Raw genomic sequence first — 19,848 nt, forward strand, 5'->3', positions numbered from 1 at the left:
ACTCTACTAATCTTATATATAAAATTCTCGTGTCACGGGGTTCGAACTTGAACTCCTCCGAAACGGCTTGACCGATTCTCATGAAATTTTGTGAGCATATTCAGTAGGTCTGAGAATGGGCAAACATCTATTTTTCATAACCCCCCCCACATTTAGTTTTTTTTAACTGCGCGCGGACGGAGTCGCGGGCGACAGCTAGTATATTTATTAATTTTGAAAGACATTTGTTATCAAATTGTCGATTCCGGTAAGTGGACTTTCCCCCAAAATGGGAAATCACAAACAGTTGCGAATTTGATTAGTTTTACAAATTAACATATTGAATTCGACATGTATTCATTTAGAGCCGTTAGATATGAAACAAGTGACTTCCTTAAGACATCCCTCAACTTTCTCATGTCGACAGTTCGAAGAGATTCGTTCCGTTATTCAGACCTAGTTTCAGAATTGTATTGCTATAAGGTTTCGAAAATGCATTATGCAAGATCTAAAATACTGATGATAGGGTTATTGTAGGTATTGACACATAGCAAATATGATGCGCTATTGTTTTTTTTTTTTTTTGTAAAAAGTATAAAAAAAAAACTAGTTAATCTCCTGTTTTTTTTTTTTTTAGGAAAACTAGCTGTTTTGTTGCAGCTTCTTCCGTATGAAATTCCATTCGTTTTTTGTAACATTGCAAAACTTTGTTTTATTATTTACATTGCGTAAAATTTTCAATTGCAAATGTCAAAATTCAAATGCTCAAATGTATTCGAAGACATTTACCATGGCAACTACTCATTTATAGTGCTACTGGCTTGCAATTTGTCCCTTTCTCGCATAATATTTTTTTCAATTTACTCACCCCCCAAGTTTAATGGCGTGAAAATATATAGTCTAAATAGTAAGTATAGCTTTGTATCAGAAAAATAATTATTGAAAAATATGCCGTGATTACTACGATCCAGCGTTATAGAGAAGTGTGTGTTTACGTTTTATCATATTAGTATAGAATCCGTTATCTCTGCCTACCCATTTAAGTTGCAGTCGTGAGATGTGTTGTTACAGTATGCAAACTATACTAAAATTATTTTCAACCGGTGCAACTAGTGATAAACCTTTGTGAAAATATTGTCTACGACAATAGTCGGTGATGGATTCAATCTTACGACCTTACGTTCAATCTCATATTGTAAAGCCTTAAACAAATGTGATAGGTTGTTGGTATTCAGATACAAAACAGGTAATTCTTTAAAGTACGGTTAGAACATATATTAAGACAAATAACTCACTGTAGACATAAAGGAAAACACGGTGACACAGTTTAGTGAACAAAACAATTCAATTGTATGAAATAGTTTTTAAACTGTCGGATATTGAAAGCGGAAATATTAGGGTTGTCACAAAATTATTTTATATAAATTAAACTACCCATTTATAAGTTTATCAAATTGGGTCTATTCGTTTTATACATTTGGAAAAGTGTTAAGATAATATTAATACTCGATGAAAACTAAAAAGACGTTGGTAAATATGTTCATCCTTTTAAATATAAAGATGGATGTTGTAGAAAGCTCGTTATATACTTAAAATTAATGTGGATATTATACAACAAGTATAAGATCCTAAAATTTTAAAATTTTAAATAGATTTTAAAATGGAATATATTTCAATACGATTGTATCTCCCTGATTGCTTAGGTTAATTAAAATTGAACTCTAGTAGTAAGTTAATAAAAAAGAAATTACTACTGTATAGATGGCAGCCCTGGAAACATTAAGCAAATAAGGATGTGTGAATTAGTCACGTAAATAAATGGAAATTTTGAGTTATACTTTATGGTTTACAGTTTTATATATTCCACAACTTACATACCGTGGGTTTCTGAGATCAAAATCTTATATATAAAATTCTCGTGTCACGGGGTTCGAACTTGAACTCCTCCGAATTCCGATTTCCGACCGATTCTCATGAAATTTTGTGAGCATATTCAGTAGGTCTGAGAATCGGCCAACATCTATTTTTCATAACGCCCCATTTAGTTTTTTTTTTTAACTGCGCGCGGACGGATTCGCGGGCGACAGCCTGTCTATATATAAAACTTACCGTCATCCCTTTCTTTATCTTTTGACAAAACAGAGATAACAATATGTTTTAAACAAAGATTTTGGTCCCTAACTACAGATAGAATTTGTTTTGTTTAGAACTAGGTTCTTTTGATATTCAAAATCTATTTTTGATGGAAAGAATGAGAATTTAACATAATTCAAATAAAAACTCACGATATGTATGTTGTTTTAATTATAATATTAGCTTAATATTATAATTAAAATTTATTTCCTAAAAATAAATAATTCGTTCATTATAAAAATGATAGAATATTCTTCTTTAATGAAGGACACAATATTGTGTACCGCACTACATAGGTTTCATAAGCTCAGAGTAATTGAGGTACAATGGGCCCTTTGTAAAGTTTCCAAGGTTTCGTGGTTAATGAAGGAAACCTTAAGTATACAATAATTTTAAAGTAGGTCAATATGTTATGAGTCGGAAACTTTAAACTTTGAAATTGTCGGCCAACGTTCGATATTCAACCGTAATTCACAATTAAAGAATTATACAACGTATTAAAAATAGCGTAAGTTTACATGTTAAAAATAACGTAAATTTACATGTTAAAAATAGCGTAAGTTTACATGTTAAAAATAGCGTAAGTTTACATGTTAAAAATAGCGTAAGTTTACATGTTAAAAATAGCGTAAGTTTACATGTTAAAAATAGCGTAAGTTTACATGTTAAAAATAGCGTAAGTTTACATGTTAAAAATAGCGTAAGTTTACATGTTAAAAATAGCGTAAGTTTACATGTTAAAAATAGCGTAAGTTTACATGTTAAAAATAGCGTAAGTTTACATGTTAAAAATAGCGTAAGTTTACATGTTAAAAATAGCGTAAGTTTACATGTTAAAAATAGCGTAAGTTTACATGTTAAAAATAGCGTAAGTTTACATGTTAAAAATAGCGTAAGTTTACATGTTAAAAATAGCGTAAGTTTACATGTTAAAAATAGCGTAAGTTTACGTTCATCCGTTTGTGTAACGAAAACTTCTGTTAATACTTATGGAAAATACATGGAAAATAATACTAGAAGTTGATAATATCTAACAAATAAAGGTAAAGCTTCGTAAAGTGACCTTAATCTTTTTTTAAACGGTCGTTAATGTCTTTGCTGGTTCAATACCAAACAAATACTATTTATTACTTAAGGAAAAGTTCAAATACAAACACAATTGTACGCGCAAAGGCAAAAGGAAAATGATGTATAAAATATTTAGAATTTTCACTACTGATATATTATTACTCTGTGTAAATTATATACTAGCTGTTGACCGCGACTCCGTCCACCCCGAATTAAAAAAAAAAACATAATTAGTAGCCTATGTGTTCTTCCAGTCTATGTTCTATAGCCATGCCAAATTTCATTCAGATCCGTTGAGACGTTCTGGAGATATCTTCAAATAAAACATCCATCCATCTAAACTTTCGCATATTTATAATATTAGTAAGATTGCCTACAAATTAAATTGGATGTAAAAAGTTTTTTTTTTAATAATCATGAAAACGGTAAACGTAAATAAAACCTTTTCACGCAAAGTGCACAAGCAAATAAAGTTTCGTTGTAAACAAGGAGCTGCTAAATATTTGAAGGTTAATTAATTCCCGCCAAAAAGTGAGTCATATTAAGATTACGTTAAAAAAATATACTTAAACTTAGATTTTTATCGTAAAACACGTACCGATCGCAAACTTGAAAACTTAGTCGCTATAATTAAAGTTTTTTTTTAATATTCATTTATACAAAAATTCATAGTAAGCCGAAATGGTAATTTTTTTTTCTATGAAGTTTAAACATATTACGTATGGTTTGTTACAAATAATTTGTCAAGGGATGGATTAAAAAAAGCAATCCCATTTTGATTACTAAACTCCAAATATCTCTGAATAATATGAAAACAACCATATTTAATTTAAAAAAAAAATAATGCGAGTGAAGTCGTTGTATAAAAATGTAATGTATTTAACAACCGTGCAGGCTATTCTTATCTTTGTTCGCGTTATGAATACGGCTGATGGTTATTAAATTGATATCATCGCGGTCGTAGCTTTGTGACAAAACACTGGCTGATGGGAAGGTCTCTAAACTGTTGAAAAATCTTTTTTTTATTATTTACAATACCTTTGATGTTTCGTATTACATCTCAAAACAAAGGTAAATGCTTATAAAGATGTAATAATTTAAAATTAAAGGTGACTAATATTAACGCTAACAAAATAAACAAAGGTGCCGACAATGACTTGATCTTTTCGTTTCACTTTGGTTATTTGCATCCATAACTTATTCAAAAATAAAGGCTGAACATTGTCAACAAAAAGTACACCGAATCGAATATGAAACCACGAAGGCATGGTCGGCAGTTCATACTTCTAACCATCAGACTATTGGAGCTTTCCCACCGACCTTTGGATATTCCAACAAAGGAAAAACAAAGAAACTGATCGTGCAATTTTGAATACATTTTCCGCGAACGCAAAACAATTGCAATAAACAATAAACCTTAAACAGACGACGTTCGTTTATACTTAAAGCTGAATGTGCATTTATACTTGTTAACGTGGATTTAATATAACGTTATTTGTTATGTACAAGTTCGTGGAACAGATCGAATAATATTTATGACATACCTATTACTCGCTATTGCTAACCGATTTCTTACCAGAAGTTTGAATAACATATTGTGGTTAAATTTTAGTTCACAGCATTTAATTTGTCAAGTTAGAAACAATTGCTCTTTTTGGAAAATATGCCAATAAAAGCGACGAGTACTGTATGTTGGTATCAAAAAAAAATTAAATAAAAATCCTTTATCGATTTCTCATTTCATCAAAGGTTTCGATTGCTAACTTTAAACAAATAAACAGCCAAAGTTCTCTACACATCTATATACGGACTTAAAAATCTTTTGCGAATTAACTAAGTTGTACTTCATGTAAGTGTAATCAATGCTTTAGTCTCAAGTTTCATTCAGTATTTATAAGGTAAACTGATACAAGTGTATATATTATGATCTGTATTATCGTGTGGTTATTATACACGTGGCTGGTATAACTGGGCCCTTCTAATATCAGTATATGAGATACATAGATGATATAATAATACCTTCAACATATAAACTTATACGACCTATAAGTTGAGATGAAATAATAAGTAAAAGCATCAATTATGAAGAATTAAACACTAAGGGCCTTACCATAAAAAGCTTAGATAGTTTTTTAATACATTTTAGGTGAAACATTAGTCAGTTAACCCTTATATACCGCGACTTTAGTGCCTGGCGCGTATTTTTGACAAATCATAGTTATTGAAAAAAATATTATACGTAGGCTTGCGAAATGTGATCTTTACCAATAAATACTGAAGTACTTATACCGAAAGCATTGTGATACATATTTATGGTGAAACATATAACGTTGACGTCAATAATATCAATCAACGGCGGTCAAAGGGTTAAAAAACATGTTTAACTAAATATTGCCTGGTAGTATCTTTTGGCGTCATATAATAAATTTTCTTTTTAAAGGTTTGTGACCTCTGGAGACAGGATAATATTCAATACGACCTGTAATTAGCTCTGCCTTGACTTACTTTAGTAAAAATTATACGTGATACACGTGGATGGATCCGTCTTCGAATAAAATCATACATTTAGCGGTGTCTATTGTCCAACACCCCTGCAAATATATTGCTATCTCAATTTATTTAATTAAAATGAGAGGGATAGCAACATGTCGGAGTTTTGTAAGAGTTTGCAATGACTTAGTACATGTACATATATTCATACCATGTAACTAAGCCTAATATTACTAAGCAGTGATAACAAATTGTGTGGTCGTAAGATAACCACTCAGGGTCAAGTGACTAATACTTAATAAGACTTTTTGGAAACTTTACACCATGAAGTAAGGTTCAAATCACAAGCTACTTATTAATATTAATACGTATAAAAAGGGTTTGAATTTGAAAGAGATGAACTAAAAAAGAAAAGCATAGCAACTAGATAAATTAATATTATATTGATGTCTATTATAATATGATATTTTTTTTTATATATTAAAAGGTGATAAACGAGCAAGCGACCACCTGAATGCACCGAAATAGCGAAAGAGCACTTCCCATTGACATCCGCAATTGTATAATCTTGCCTACCTTTATTCGACGGAGGAGGAGATGCACAGAAAGAGAATATTTCACCTTTCATGCGTCACTTCCTTTGTCAAATCCCTATCCCCTTCCCATCTTTTCCGGCACCACCCTCTTCAGACGAAACGCGGAATTACTCCATTTAAAAGAAAAAATTGTACATTATGTTATTTATTCTGGAAGAGTTTTTACTAAGTAAAGTTCAGTCGTTGCGATTTGCATTAAGACCGAATCTCCGTTAGGTCCTTATACATAATTAATGTGTCGTGCAAAAAAAACGAACGGTTTTTGAACTCGTTTTGACTGCATTGAAACGATTATCGTTTTCGAACATAAGTATTTGATTAATCGTAAGGTTGAAAGTCGAATAGTCTGGCTTGTTCGTTGATAGACATGGAACAGTATTAACATATGCTTTTTGTCGACCTTTTTTTCGACCGTTGTCGATTTATTTAAACGATAAAGATACGTTAAAATACGTTGTCAATTTTTTTAAAGAATATTTTTGTTGGTCATAAAAAGCAAAGAAGCAGGGTCTTTTAAATTTTATATGTTGATCGTTTTTAAAACGGTTGCTATAAATATAATAATATTTGGCTACATACCAGTAGAATCTATTAAATTTGATATCATAATAAAAGTGTGGGTACTTTACAAGTATCGTAAGGAATTAGGGTCATAGTTGTAATTGATTATTAATGAGAATAAATTAATCTATTATATGTACAAGGTAAAACGAAATAATTTCTGAAATCGGTCAGCAACGAATTAAGTTGCAAATAAGATGCAAATTAAAACCTAAAATAAAACTTATACGCGATGAATATTTTGGTGTAAGCGTTTGTAACATATGAAGGGAAACATAACGATACGTGTGTTGAATGTTATAAACCATTGGCACTAAACTACGAGTATAAATAAAAATAGCCTTACCTTTATTCTCCCCTTGCAGTGTTTTCACGGAGGGTGCGAGACCGAAGGGCGCCTTGGGAATGATCGCCGAGCCCTTATTCTTTTCGAATAGCGCTTTTCGTTCCCTCAATGACATCTCGGCAGGGTCTTTTTCCTTGGCCTTGGGGCTGCCCGCTTCGAACATCGCAGCCTTGGATAGCACGGAGCTTCTGTCTACGTTCCCATTCAGTCTAGTCGCAAATTTCTTCACCAAGGGCGATCCCTTCTCGGGAGCCGGCTTGTCAGAATCTGTTTTTGTTTGTACACAACAGTCCGGTACGTCATTCTCGTTTTCTTCCTGGGGAAGCACATTATTCTCCTTGTCTTTATCACTGTCACTGTTTTCGTCGACGGGTATCTTGCGCGGGGGTGTGGGAGCGCGATATTTTTTAATTGATGGTTTTTTGGTGACGGTTGTGGGGTTGGCGGGGTTGGGTGGCGGCGAGCCGGCGACCATTGTCGCCATGTCGGGGGCTGCAGCGACACTGGGGGTTGTCTGTGCACGCTTCGGCTCCTGTCGGCCGCGATCGGCGATTTCCGGCGTTGTAAAATCGTACACTAGCCGCGATTGGGTCGCGGAGACTCGCCGATACCCCTCGCCCTCCTACGATTGGATGCAGCGTCGGACGGCGCGGGGTGAGCACGTGTTTTACATTTCGTGTATCGACACGACACGGAGCGGTTCCACGATTCGACGTTCGTATTCGATCGCGGCGTCAGAAAAGTGGGTTAGCCGGCGGCTAAAAGGGATCGTGGCGAAGTTGCATCATTGTTTTGGTCTGGTTGCGTAAAGCGAACAGAACGCTGTTGTATGATAAATTTTGTAACAAGGAAACGGATGAGTTTGCGGTAATGAGCCGATGGGCAGTTAAATGATGGTTGTTTTGTACAGAGCGTTTGATACGTGGTGCGCGGGTGGCGTCTTACAAATAACTGGCGTGTGGTGCGGCGTGCAGGCTGAGCGCTGAGCCACATCACACGTGCAGGAACCGGCTCGCTTGTACGTACGTAATTACACGCGGGTGCAGACGACGGCTTTTCTTTTCGTGAACAACGGGTATTACAACGAGGAAGTCTGCAATGTTAGGTATGCATGCCAAGTAAATATGCAAAAACCGACAACTCGTTTTTAACACGGTTAGTGCGATTTTAAATTGACGACATATGTACATCAGTCGGTGACAAGTACAAAACGGAAAGGTAACATCTTTCATAAATACAATCGTGAAAATATCATAATCGTTAGTAAAAATTGTACACTTAATAATTGTACGAAATAAAGGATAAATTCAATCCTCAAAGAATCAAGTAAAACAAAACTGATCATTTTAAAAACGACGAAGATTCGCCGATCTAAGATCCGGGTTCAAACCATTTCAGGCACTAGGTTGTCTCAACATTAGAATAATAAACAGGCAAAAATTAGTTGAAATTTAAGAAAGATCACAAAGGTAATTTACACCAATACATCATTTCGATGTTTGTAACATTTATACTGAAAAATTACTGAACTATTTACAAAAAAAAAATGACACCATTAGAATGCTACAATATCACTGGATAATATCTATATTATTAACAAATTCAGTTACAAGGTAGAAATTTCATGCGAACTATTAACTCGTCTCGTCGAATAAAGATGGAATTATTTGTTCGTACTCTGAAAACTAGTAAATTTATTGAAAATACCATATAGTTTTAAAATATCATTAAAAAGGAGCTCTAAGTTACATTTGAAAGTTATTGAAGACAAAGTGACAAGGATTATTGCCACCAACATGATATACTTCCATTAACATAATTGTGACCACTTAAATTTGGGGGCTCGGAAATTGTGATAGACATTCCCCCATCTAAATGTCATTGACTTTGAAACAATAGTTGCTTTCTTAAACTTCTTCTGTTAAATTTTTCTATATTAGTAATTTTTTTATGTTTGTCTCCTAAACTATTATTGCACAGATTTTGATGAAACTTTGGTAGGATGTTTCGAGGATGCTAGAAATTGATGGTTCTAGATGCTTCTTTCACCGGCTGAGATGACTTTAGGTTAACAGCTAGCCAAAGGACTAAAAATACTTTTTTATAATATAACTTAACAAAATGGTTTAATATCCTTTATGCATACCAACATCTCAAAGTTAAAGATAAGATCTGTTAGACCGCAGCAGTCACTAAGCCTAATTTTTCTACGACAAAAAAAAAGATCGACTAGAGATCGCGTACCTGCTTACGCGCAAAAAGTTTAGTTCAACTAACTATAATACCGCTACGTTTAAAATGCATTGCGTTGTTACGACGACGGTTACAGTGAGACGGACGTTCAACTTGATTGGATTCTCGAAAGTGATGCTGTGATATTGATGGTTTTATTTAAGGATGGGTTACACTGTGGTATTTAATAGTTCATATTTTATTTCTCATAGTAATCTACACATATCTGTACAAAATTTAAAGATTTGTGGTAAACTAATCCGCACTGGGTCAGAGTGTTTGACTAAGGGTTTGAGCCCTACTGTGGGTACCTGAGTTAACGAATATGGTTTTTAATCCGGCATCACCTATTTACTGCATTTTGTCCCATTTTGAACACAATATATAAATATTTATTATAAAATTAGCTGCATGTAAGCCAATCTTATATACTTGTATTGATAGAACTAAATGTTACGTAAGCAAAATCTGCGTCAGACGAAGCACGTAGTTACCGCTTTGCATCATCGCGAACTAACTTCCCTATTTGTGAAATGGAACGTTTCTATAAACAGAATAAGGGCAGCTATGCACAGATAGTTTCCAGCGGCTGGGGCGTTCTGTTAGCAGCATTTTCATCACTAGAAAATTCTACCGGTAGCTTCTGTTTGAAGCTACCTGTGTATGGTGGCTTTACGGCCTGTTCTTTGCCTATAGCGTGTAAGAATAATGTTTATTTTAAAATCGTTAATGCCTTTGTCTGTTGTTTTCAAACAAAGACTCTAAACAAACGTTCAATGACTACATTTGCCTTTAACCGTTTGTTGGAAAGAAATTTAATAAGTAATTACACATTTTTTACTCAAAAACTACTCGATATCGTCAATAATGTTGAGGATTTTTTTGTTGGCTATAAACCAGAGCATTAAAAAAACAAACGCAAGTTAAATTTAAATATCTATTAAAATAAAGTCAAGTAACACTTAAGTTATCTAAGTAACAAATGTTCGATCTACGAGTGCTACGCTCACGTCCACAATAAAATCTCACTTTATGGGACAATCCATTCACGACCATACATCAGTGTTATCAATGACACCATACATTCAAATGACACACTTTGATCAAACTGACTTTGATGACTGATCTTAGCTGATAAAATGGTAACAATAGTCGAAACCCTTTCTATAATAACTGTTAGGATATTACTTACTATTTAAAATATAGCGCGTCGATGGCTTAGGTATTAAGCACTTGAATTGTAATCTGCGGACCCTGGGTTCGAATCCTGCCATGTACAATGTGATTTTCTATTTACATATATACATTTATCCGACGTTCTTACGGTGAAGGAAAACATCGTGATGTACCCGCTCATATCAGCAAAAAGAAATTCGGAAGATCTGTGTGAATTCCCGGGAGAAAAAGATGGCGACGCGGATCGCCATCCGTCACGTTCCATCTCCCGAAATGGCGAAAAGTGTATTTGCGGAGGTTCGTTTGGCCACGCTAAATGGAGGTCCGTGATCACTGCCTACCTCTCGGGGTTACAGGCGTGAGTTGTGTTAAAATATTAATTACGAGAAAAAAAAAATTGACCTTGTTTTTGTATTTTATGACGCCAGAAATCGATATTGAAAATTTATTTAAAATCGTAGGTCGTATTTGAGTCGACCTGCTCGTCAGTTATTTAACATTTATTACTTTTACTCGCGACTCCGTCCGTGCGGAATAAAAAAAATGCACACAAGATAAAAAAGTTCCTATGTCCGTCTCCTAGTTCTAAGCTACCTCCCCATGAATTTTCAGCTACCAGTTCGACCGATCTTGAGTTATAAATAGTGTAACTAACAAGACTTTCTTTTATATATATATAAGATTCAGAATATTGGAACGCTAAAAATAATTTATAAAACATATTTGAAAATGTACTGCTTTCTGCGTGCTTGTAAACAAAAAATACAAAAATATTTTCGCAATCCTAAAATACAAAAGCGATACATAAACCATGGTCGAAATCAACAAAAGCTGGTCGTCATAACCCGGAAACAATGGGATGAAAGGCAAATGGAGAGAACCAAACGTATAGCCGGAACGACAATTTAACGACAGAGGTGCCTTGTATCGGGAACCCACGACTCAACATAACCATTGTCCCGGCCACCCAAAACGTCCAGTAACTAAATAGGGTTTAAAATGACGCCGTAAAGTTCGTCGAGTAAGTCGTAAACGGCTTTAAAATACTGAGCTCAACGAATGAAGCGAAGTTTATGTTTTCCTTGAAAACTCTGTAGATCTCAACAATTTTATTTCTTTAAAATATTAAAAAAGAAACGTTAGGTTTTAAACTAAACTATGTCTTATCCTACTAAAAAGCCTATAACATTTAGGTCGCTGTAGCAGTATGAAAGAATAAAAAGATTTGACGTCTATCTAAATTTTATAGATCTAAATTTGTAAGTTATTCTGATGATTGTCTACTTAACGTAAAAAATAGAATTAAAACCTACATGCTATGTGTACATTCAACGCAATAGTTTCGTTGGAGCTATTGACATTTCCTATTCGTAGGTGACACTAATCCTTACAACTTGGGGGGCAAGAGGCAAGAGTTGCGCCCGTCTAAGAGGATTAACCTTTTCACTACTTTTACTCGAACCGCCTTAAACTTATTTTAACACTAGCTGTCTCTCGCGACTCCGTCCGCGCGGTTTAAACAAACTTAATTAGTAGCATACGTGTTCTTCCAGACTATGTTCTACATCTGTGCCAAATTTCATTAAGATCCGTTCCGGAGATACCTTCAAACATACATCCATCCATCCATCCAAACATTTGCATTTATAATATTACATTATTAACATTATACATGGCTTCAAATGCCTTAATATATGTAAAGCTTGAAAATATCTTCAATTTTCATCAATTTTTCGAAGATTTTGAGAAATCTAAACTGAGGAACTGATTAAGTAACGATTTAAAGATAATTTTCCTGCCCTTCTTCATTACCCTGACACATTGTATTATTATATATTGCCATCACTTTCATACTCTTAAGCAAAAAAGAGACAACAATATGTAAATAAATAAATAAGTAATAAATTGATATCGTTAATTTAAAATTGTATTTAATTAAGTTTACATTTATGTGTTTGGAAAGCTTCTTTGTTAAGGTGCGACGCCTACAAACCACGTGAGTGGTTTGGCGAACATTAATTTGTAAATAGTGTTATTTTTTTTCCTGAAAAAAAAAAAATACAAGCAGTACTTTAAAGATCAAAGACATTGTTATACTTTCAAATTGTATTCGTGACGCGTTTCGCAAATCTGTTCTTTGTCTACTGTCAATGAACTCTAGACATCTTTTAATCCAGTTTGTCAGCTCTTGAAACTCATGTAAAAACTACGAGCAACGATATTAAAATCTAAACCAGCTAGAAGTCACACATTTTATTGAGTACAAAGTGGAAAAAAGGCTTTGGTTTTTTTTTTTAGTTTTAAAAACAATTTTTTTTACAACGCTTTGGGAGACCAAAACATGGTGTTGTGATCCCACATTATGATGAATGACTTCACAAGATGATGAATATAGATGAAAAAATATCTTGTTGGATCAAATTTTGCACATATGTACCATTCAGTGTACTTACGTTCACTGTTCGCGACATTGACTCCATTGAAAACGAGTTCTGCAAGAAGTCTGTCTAAAACGGGTTTCGTTACTAGGTAACCATTTCAATATACTTGGGGAAACCCAAGTCTGGATTTTAAGAGAAATTTAAATAAAATACGAAAAACCAGTATACTGTCGAAAGTGAGTCAAAGGTTTAGGATAAGGACGTACTCGACGTTCAAGACATTCAAATAAATCAATTATTAGAGTGGACATTAGGTATATATTCCTACAAACACTGACCCGATATTTTGAATATTTATCCATCAGATAATATAACAAGAAGTGTATTTACCATTACCATACATCACGTGTGGCAAGATCTTTATAGACCGACAAAATTACCTGAACTGCCCACCGGGGGCATAAGTGACACTAAATTATAGTAAGTTATAGCGCCCCCTGTCAATGTCGGTCACAAAATCCTTATCGTACTGTAGCTGTCTTATTTAGTTTTTTATTTTACATCATTTTATATGCCTATGTTGGTTTTACATATTTTCTACCAGAACTCATCGGGCCAAACATGTTTGTCCGACTATAATTCCGAATGTCCTATCAGTAATTATGACATCAAGATACACAAACATTGTCTTTAAATCGATTACGCTAAGACTATCCGTAGTAAATATCTTTACGCATTCAAAGCACGGATCACCACTTGTCACGCGTGCGCCTACGCATGATTAAGGAACAGTGAAAACAATGGAGTCGATTGTTCATTTTTATTCTATTCTATCCACATCGATTTGTCGAACATTAATTGTCTAATTGCAGACAATTTTCGTAATTATTATGATGACATCTCTTATAATGTTACTTAATTATATTTATCTAATGCCATATATCGGTTTCCAATTTATTAATATTAGAAAACATTGCTTATTAAATATGTTAGCTTTAATTTTTACAAGTATTTCTATTAGAAAATTATAGATTATTAAGACAATTTAAAAAATATAATCCTCTCTGTTGTTACTCTGTGCCAAACTGATGAACGTAGTTTATTTTGTACGCTTCACAATTAAGGTATTGCTGCCAATATGGTATGAGTTATTAGGAGGCGCCTACTTCGTCTAGAATTTGCATTGCCAAATATAACTAGTGTGTCAAACTTAGAATTTGGGTCATGTCTATAAGCAATTTTAAAGTCTACATGTTGGGATTTTTTTTTCTCTAAAAAAAGTTTGACTGTATCTGACAATTGTGTCTATGTCACACTTTAGAAAAATACTAATTAAGTGACATTAATATTTTACGTCAGTCAATATGTTTAAGCAGATCATAATGGTAAGTAAATGTGATAATAAATAATAACGCCATCTATACCGGAAAATTTTGAAAATATTTAATTTTTTTTTAATGTGTTTAACGAAAAACAAGTAACTTAATATATTGGTAATTAATATTATATTTTTAGGTAAAATTACATCGAAACGTCTGCTTTTTCTCACTACAAAATGACTAAAAAATAAAAACCAAATATCGTCTTTAACCAGGTCAATGCGACCTGGTTGTAAAAACAGGCTTACATTCACCAGGACTGGACTGATAAAGCTCCTTTTTAAATAAGAATCTTGAAATGTCAAATTGATAAAAAAATTTAGCATCAATTTAAAGTCAATAAGAGAAGGGATTTTTTTAATTCATTTTAAATGCATTACAATTTGCATACTTAACGTTTTTTTTTTTGTTAAAAATTGAACATTACTATTAAATGCAACTTCGCCACAATATAAAACCGCTCCGTCTCAAAAAAAAAAAAAATTATTCCCAACACCATTATACCAATCATAGGAAGTCGAGTTAGTCACAGTAACAGATAATAGAAATTAGAACACTTTAAAAAATGTTCATTTCTTTTTTTAAGCATTTAAAACTACCTATATTAACATTAAATATTTAATTTTAAAAAAAACTAAATCTCAATATCAAATTTCTAAATGACAAATCTTTTACTTACCCTTAAAAAAATTATGTCAAAACAAAAATTGTTCCACATTTTTTTTTCAAAAATTTTCAAAAAAATCTAATACAGAGTTTGTAATATTAATCTGCTGGGTTTTTGTTCTTTTTTTTCAATATTACATATACACAAATATCCTGTTAATTAGTATGTATTAGCATCTTACATATCTAAAACTCACCAGATCAGCAACAATTTGACTTTCAAGACGCTGACATTCGTTCACTGACTTCGTGAAGGTGCGCGAATTGAATGGTTTTGTTGTCTGGAATGAGAAAAAAAGTTATATATATAAAAAAATATATATATTTGTAAGAAGTAAGTTTAGGCTCTAGGTATTATTTTTAATTTATTTACGTAAGCAAACAAACTCTTAATTTGAAAATAATGTTACTTTCAAATAAAATCCCATCAAAAACGGTCCAGTCGTTTTGAAGATTAATAGGAACATAGACAGACAGACAGATATTTAAAAAAAATGGCTTTTCGTTATAAGCTCATCATGTTGGCGAAATATGATTTTTTTTCGATATCACATACAAACATATCAATTTAATTAATTATATATTTACCTGTTTACTACTAGTCTGTAATATTTTATTTATATCTTTAATGGAATGTATAGACACATCCAATGTTGAAGATTCCAGTTTATCATCCGCATTCCTTCTCTGCTGTGGCTGATTTTTCTTTATTTCTGGATGCTGGAAATTAAAAAAAAAAAGATTATTTAATAGTTACTTGATCTACTCGTGTAATAAAGATAAAAGAATAAAAGGATTTATTCTTTGACATTCATAAAAGAACTATTTATTGGTAAATATTTTTAAAAAATATTTGTTCCAAAGATTTTGTTTATGTAACCTGTTTTTAATTAATATACACCTAAGTCTGTTTTTACACGGTCTTTTTGTACACGGTTTTGATATAACACGGTTTGATAATTGAATATTTTTAATTTTTTTACACGATTTTATTCCATTTAGCACGATTTGAAATTTTATGTACTTAAATTTTTTTTGTCAAATTTAATTTTTGCGAAGTATGTTCATATCACAAAAAAGTATTTATGAAAGAAAAAAGTCTGAAACCATCGATAGTATCGATAGTTTGCGAACACTAGCTTAAAGATCTAAGTGAATTCCCCTTTAGCGCGTACAATAAAATTTACTGGTCAGAGCAATTGAAACGTGTTAATATTTTGTGAACTGTCAATGCAATAAGACGTGTTTGGTAAAGAAATTTTTTGCAGGCAAATTTGATTTTCCATTAAATTTAATTTTAACGCATTAAGATAAAAGGTAAGCCAAAAAATATTTTGTATTTATATTTGATTTAATAAAATAAACATGAATTCTTTTTTTTCACTAATTTTAATAGGTTTTAGAGATTAGGAACAAATCACCCATTTTTGTATAAGATCAATGTCTTTTTTTACACGGCTTCTTCTGGAACCAATCTACCGTGTAAAAACAGACTTAGGTGTATTTAATTAATTAATTTATGTTCCTCTTTTTCTAAAAGTTAAAAAAGTACAAACACAATATGCAAATGTTAAACTAATTTGATTAGTAGGAGTAATGTTTAAAACATTAGAAAATAGCCCAATCTTCAAAGTGAGTGACATAAACAAGTACTTGAATTATATTGTTACACTTACGTGATTATGATGTGAGAGGTCATCCTCCCAGTTATTGATCTGGTCAGCGAGAGCGGCCAGTCTGCCAAATTTCTTCTTCCCCTCCTGCGCAGGTCTTTCCTTAGGCTGAGACACAGGTGGCGGGGAGGCCGAGTTGAAATTAGATTCTGTGCGATTTATCGGCGATGATAGGTTTGGTGTGTCTGAAAGTTAATTGTAAAATAATAAATTAATGTAAATGTTAAATGAAGTCAAACTTAAATTCGTATCGTTAAAAGTAGTGATTGGACCTCAGACAGGTCCAAAATTGATACGAGAATTTGTTTTTCAAGATAGTTTTTGTTTTTAATTAATTGCACATGTTTGTGAATTACTTTTAAGAAATTAAACGATTTTTTTTCTTCAGCTCACTACACGTCCCCACCGAAGAGTTCGGAACATACCCTAAGTTAGGGGTGACTAGGCCATAGTCAACCAGGCTGGCCCAGTGCGGGTTGACTTCACACATATCATTGAATTTCTTCTCAGATATGTGCAGCATCACGATGTTTTCATTCACCGTAAGAACGTCGGATAAATGTACATATTATATGTAAACCGAAAATCGAAAAACACATTGATACATGGCGGGATTCGGACCCAGGACCTGCAGACTGTAAGTCAAGTGCTTAACCCCTGAACCGCTGACGCTCTCTTGTGCCACCGACGCACTTTTTTTTATTTGCGGTTACCGATTTCGAACATTCCGTCAACTCATGAATCACAAAGGAAGTAATATTTTTATCAAACCACACCCTGTTTGATAAGAATGAGTCATCACATAACTGTCAAATATTTAAATAAACAATTTAAAAGACTACAAAAACTTTAAGCTAAGTTTCCACCGGCCAAAAATGTATAACAATATATCTTGTGACATTTAATGAAAATAGCATCTCAAGAGATCTGATAACTCTTTCTGTCGCATGAGTCAATCTCATTCTATTTAAGAACATGTAATTTAGTTTTATACAAATATTTGATAATGGAAACGAAATGATAGAAACTGGAGAGTATCAAATGTAAAATGTTCATAACATTTGCTTGATTTTCAAACAAACATTGATATGAATCACTACTTTATTTAGCCTCAAATTTTCAAAAAGTATAAAGATGGTAATCTAATTAAATACTGTTTGTCAAATTACCATAACTTGAAATTGAAGTTGTGTTATATTAACAATGTTTTATTACTAATATTTAGTTTATATTATATTAAATTTTAAGATAATCCTACCAAGAAAGATTGACAGGTAGGCAGCCGGCCGTAAAAACTTAAGCCAAAACTTTAATGTTTGTAAAAACCTTATGTGCCAACCCCACGTAAGTGAGAAATGGCCAAGAATATGATGATGATGTTGACTTACCAGAATACAGATTTCCCAGTCGGTCCAAACGGGATTTTATATTGTGTCGTAGTGCCGGACGATCATTCTTAGCATCTCCAATGTCACTTGCTTCCTTATCCAATATTGGTTTAGAAGCTTCGTCTAGAAATTATAAATCAGTCAATTAAATAATAACTTAATTTACAGTTAACGATTAATTTCATTGGTAAACTATTTAAATCATAATTTAAACAAACAGTTATTTAAAAAAAGAAAAAACTTGTACATAGTCCAAAATAATACTCAATTTTTCTTCAAAATTTACCTGTCTTAATAACCATGACGTACAGAATCATCGAAAAGTTAAAAAAAAATTACAAAATAGGTGTAGTAATCACAAACACTCAAATTATACTGGAATATATTAAAATTCAAGACGTCAAATCAACCACAAAACCTTTATGTTTACAAAATATATGTAAACATTATTTACTAATGTTTCTTTGGAATACATCCAGAATTGATGAGTAATACAATAAGAGTTTTGTTTGCAGGAAAACAATACAATATATTCAATTTATAATCATTACTAAGCCAAGATGTTAATGACCTATTCAGATAATTTTAGGAAGTTGTAAATTTTATGATGTTATTAAAAAATCTATTTGTAAAATTAAATACATTGTTTACTTAAACTTTAAATACAGTACACATTAATAACATAAAAGATGAAAACAAACTTTACCCTCTTTCTTGATCAGTTGATTAAAAAAACATTAAGATATGAAGCAGTCAAATGAGAACCAAACTATTACAATCCACCTTACTAATGTTTTAAAAGCGAATGTTTAGATGGACGGATGTTTGTTTGAAGGTAGATCTGGAAAGACTCAACAGATTTCGATGAAATTTGGCACAGATGTAGAACATAGTCTGGAAGAACACATAGGCTACTTATTACGTTTTCTTTAATTCTGCGCGGATGAAATATAATTAAGTACCAACAAACTAACGTCTCTCAAGTTGGTGATTCATTCTCTTATATTTTCTTTAAATTATAAAAGCTTATGTTGAAAATAAATAATGGATATTTTTACCTTGAATTTCCTTAATGACTACATTGCTGCCTCTTTCCAAATTGGGATCATACAAAATACTTATAGGAACATCTCTCTCTTCAACTTGGACTTCAATTTGAATATCATTTCTATGTGAAATGTTGATCTCAACAGAAACATCCGAGTTTCGTCTATTCAAGCTGCCTTTTTTGGGACTTTTGAACTCCTTTTTCGTTACTATAACATCATTTCGTTTTTGTGGAGAAGCGATTATCAAATCAGATTTCTGTGCGCTTTTCCTCTGGGTTTCAGATTTTAGAGACTCTCTAGAAGGTTTCTTTGGCGAAAAAACTGGGTCCTTTGTTGCTTTAATAGGTGATTTAACAGGAGATTGAGGTTTTACAACACCGACGTTTTCGGCAAGAGGTTTTCTTTTCGGAGTTTGTCCGGAGTTTGCTAATTTCTGATCGATTTTCTCTTGTCTAGCACGCGCTCTTTCTAACATACGCTAAAAATGAATATTTAAATTGTAAATTATACAAACTCACACGAATTTTCAACCGTTATTTTATCGACATTAGTCCAACTTACCTGGGTGAATGGATCCATATTTTCACAATTAAATAACTAAAATCACTTCGAAATTAAGAGTGTTATCATTACTTTTGCCTATGCTTTCTTAAAACAATAAAATATTTGTAGTAAGAGAAATATTTTCTTATTAATTGTTTACATCACTTTTCAACCTTTGCAACGGTTAC

At 32.6% G+C, this 19,848-nt stretch overlaps 1 protein-coding gene across 4 annotated transcripts in view; it reads right to left on the reverse strand.

Moving 5' to 3' along the window:
- Positions 1–19,848, reverse strand: part of LOC106715202 (anillin) — a 39,742-nt gene extending 19,894 nt beyond the window's left edge. For 2 of the 4 annotated variants that reach the window (XM_045684466.1, XM_045684465.1), the window contains exons 1-7: positions 19,679–19,848; positions 19,127–19,595; positions 18,069–18,191; positions 16,684–16,865; positions 15,596–15,727; positions 15,205–15,288; positions 7,174–7,795 (exon numbers count right to left, since the gene is read on the reverse strand). In XM_045684466.1, coding sequence (XP_045540422.1) covers positions 7,174–7,795; positions 15,205–15,288; positions 15,596–15,727; positions 16,684–16,865; positions 18,069–18,191; positions 19,127–19,595; positions 19,679–19,696 — 1,630 coding nt within the window. In that variant the 5' untranslated portion in view covers positions 19,697–19,848. The remainder of the gene's footprint in view (positions 1–7,173; positions 7,796–15,204; positions 15,289–15,595; positions 15,728–16,683; positions 16,866–18,068; positions 18,192–19,126; positions 19,596–19,678) is intronic. The other 2 variants (XM_045684468.1, XM_045684467.1) reach the window with 2 other exon arrangements.

This window comes from Papilio machaon, chromosome 26 (assembly GCF_912999745.1).
Source record: "Papilio machaon chromosome 26, ilPapMach1.1, whole genome shotgun sequence".
NCBI classification, from domain to species: domain Eukaryota; kingdom Metazoa; phylum Arthropoda; class Insecta; order Lepidoptera; family Papilionidae; genus Papilio; species Papilio machaon.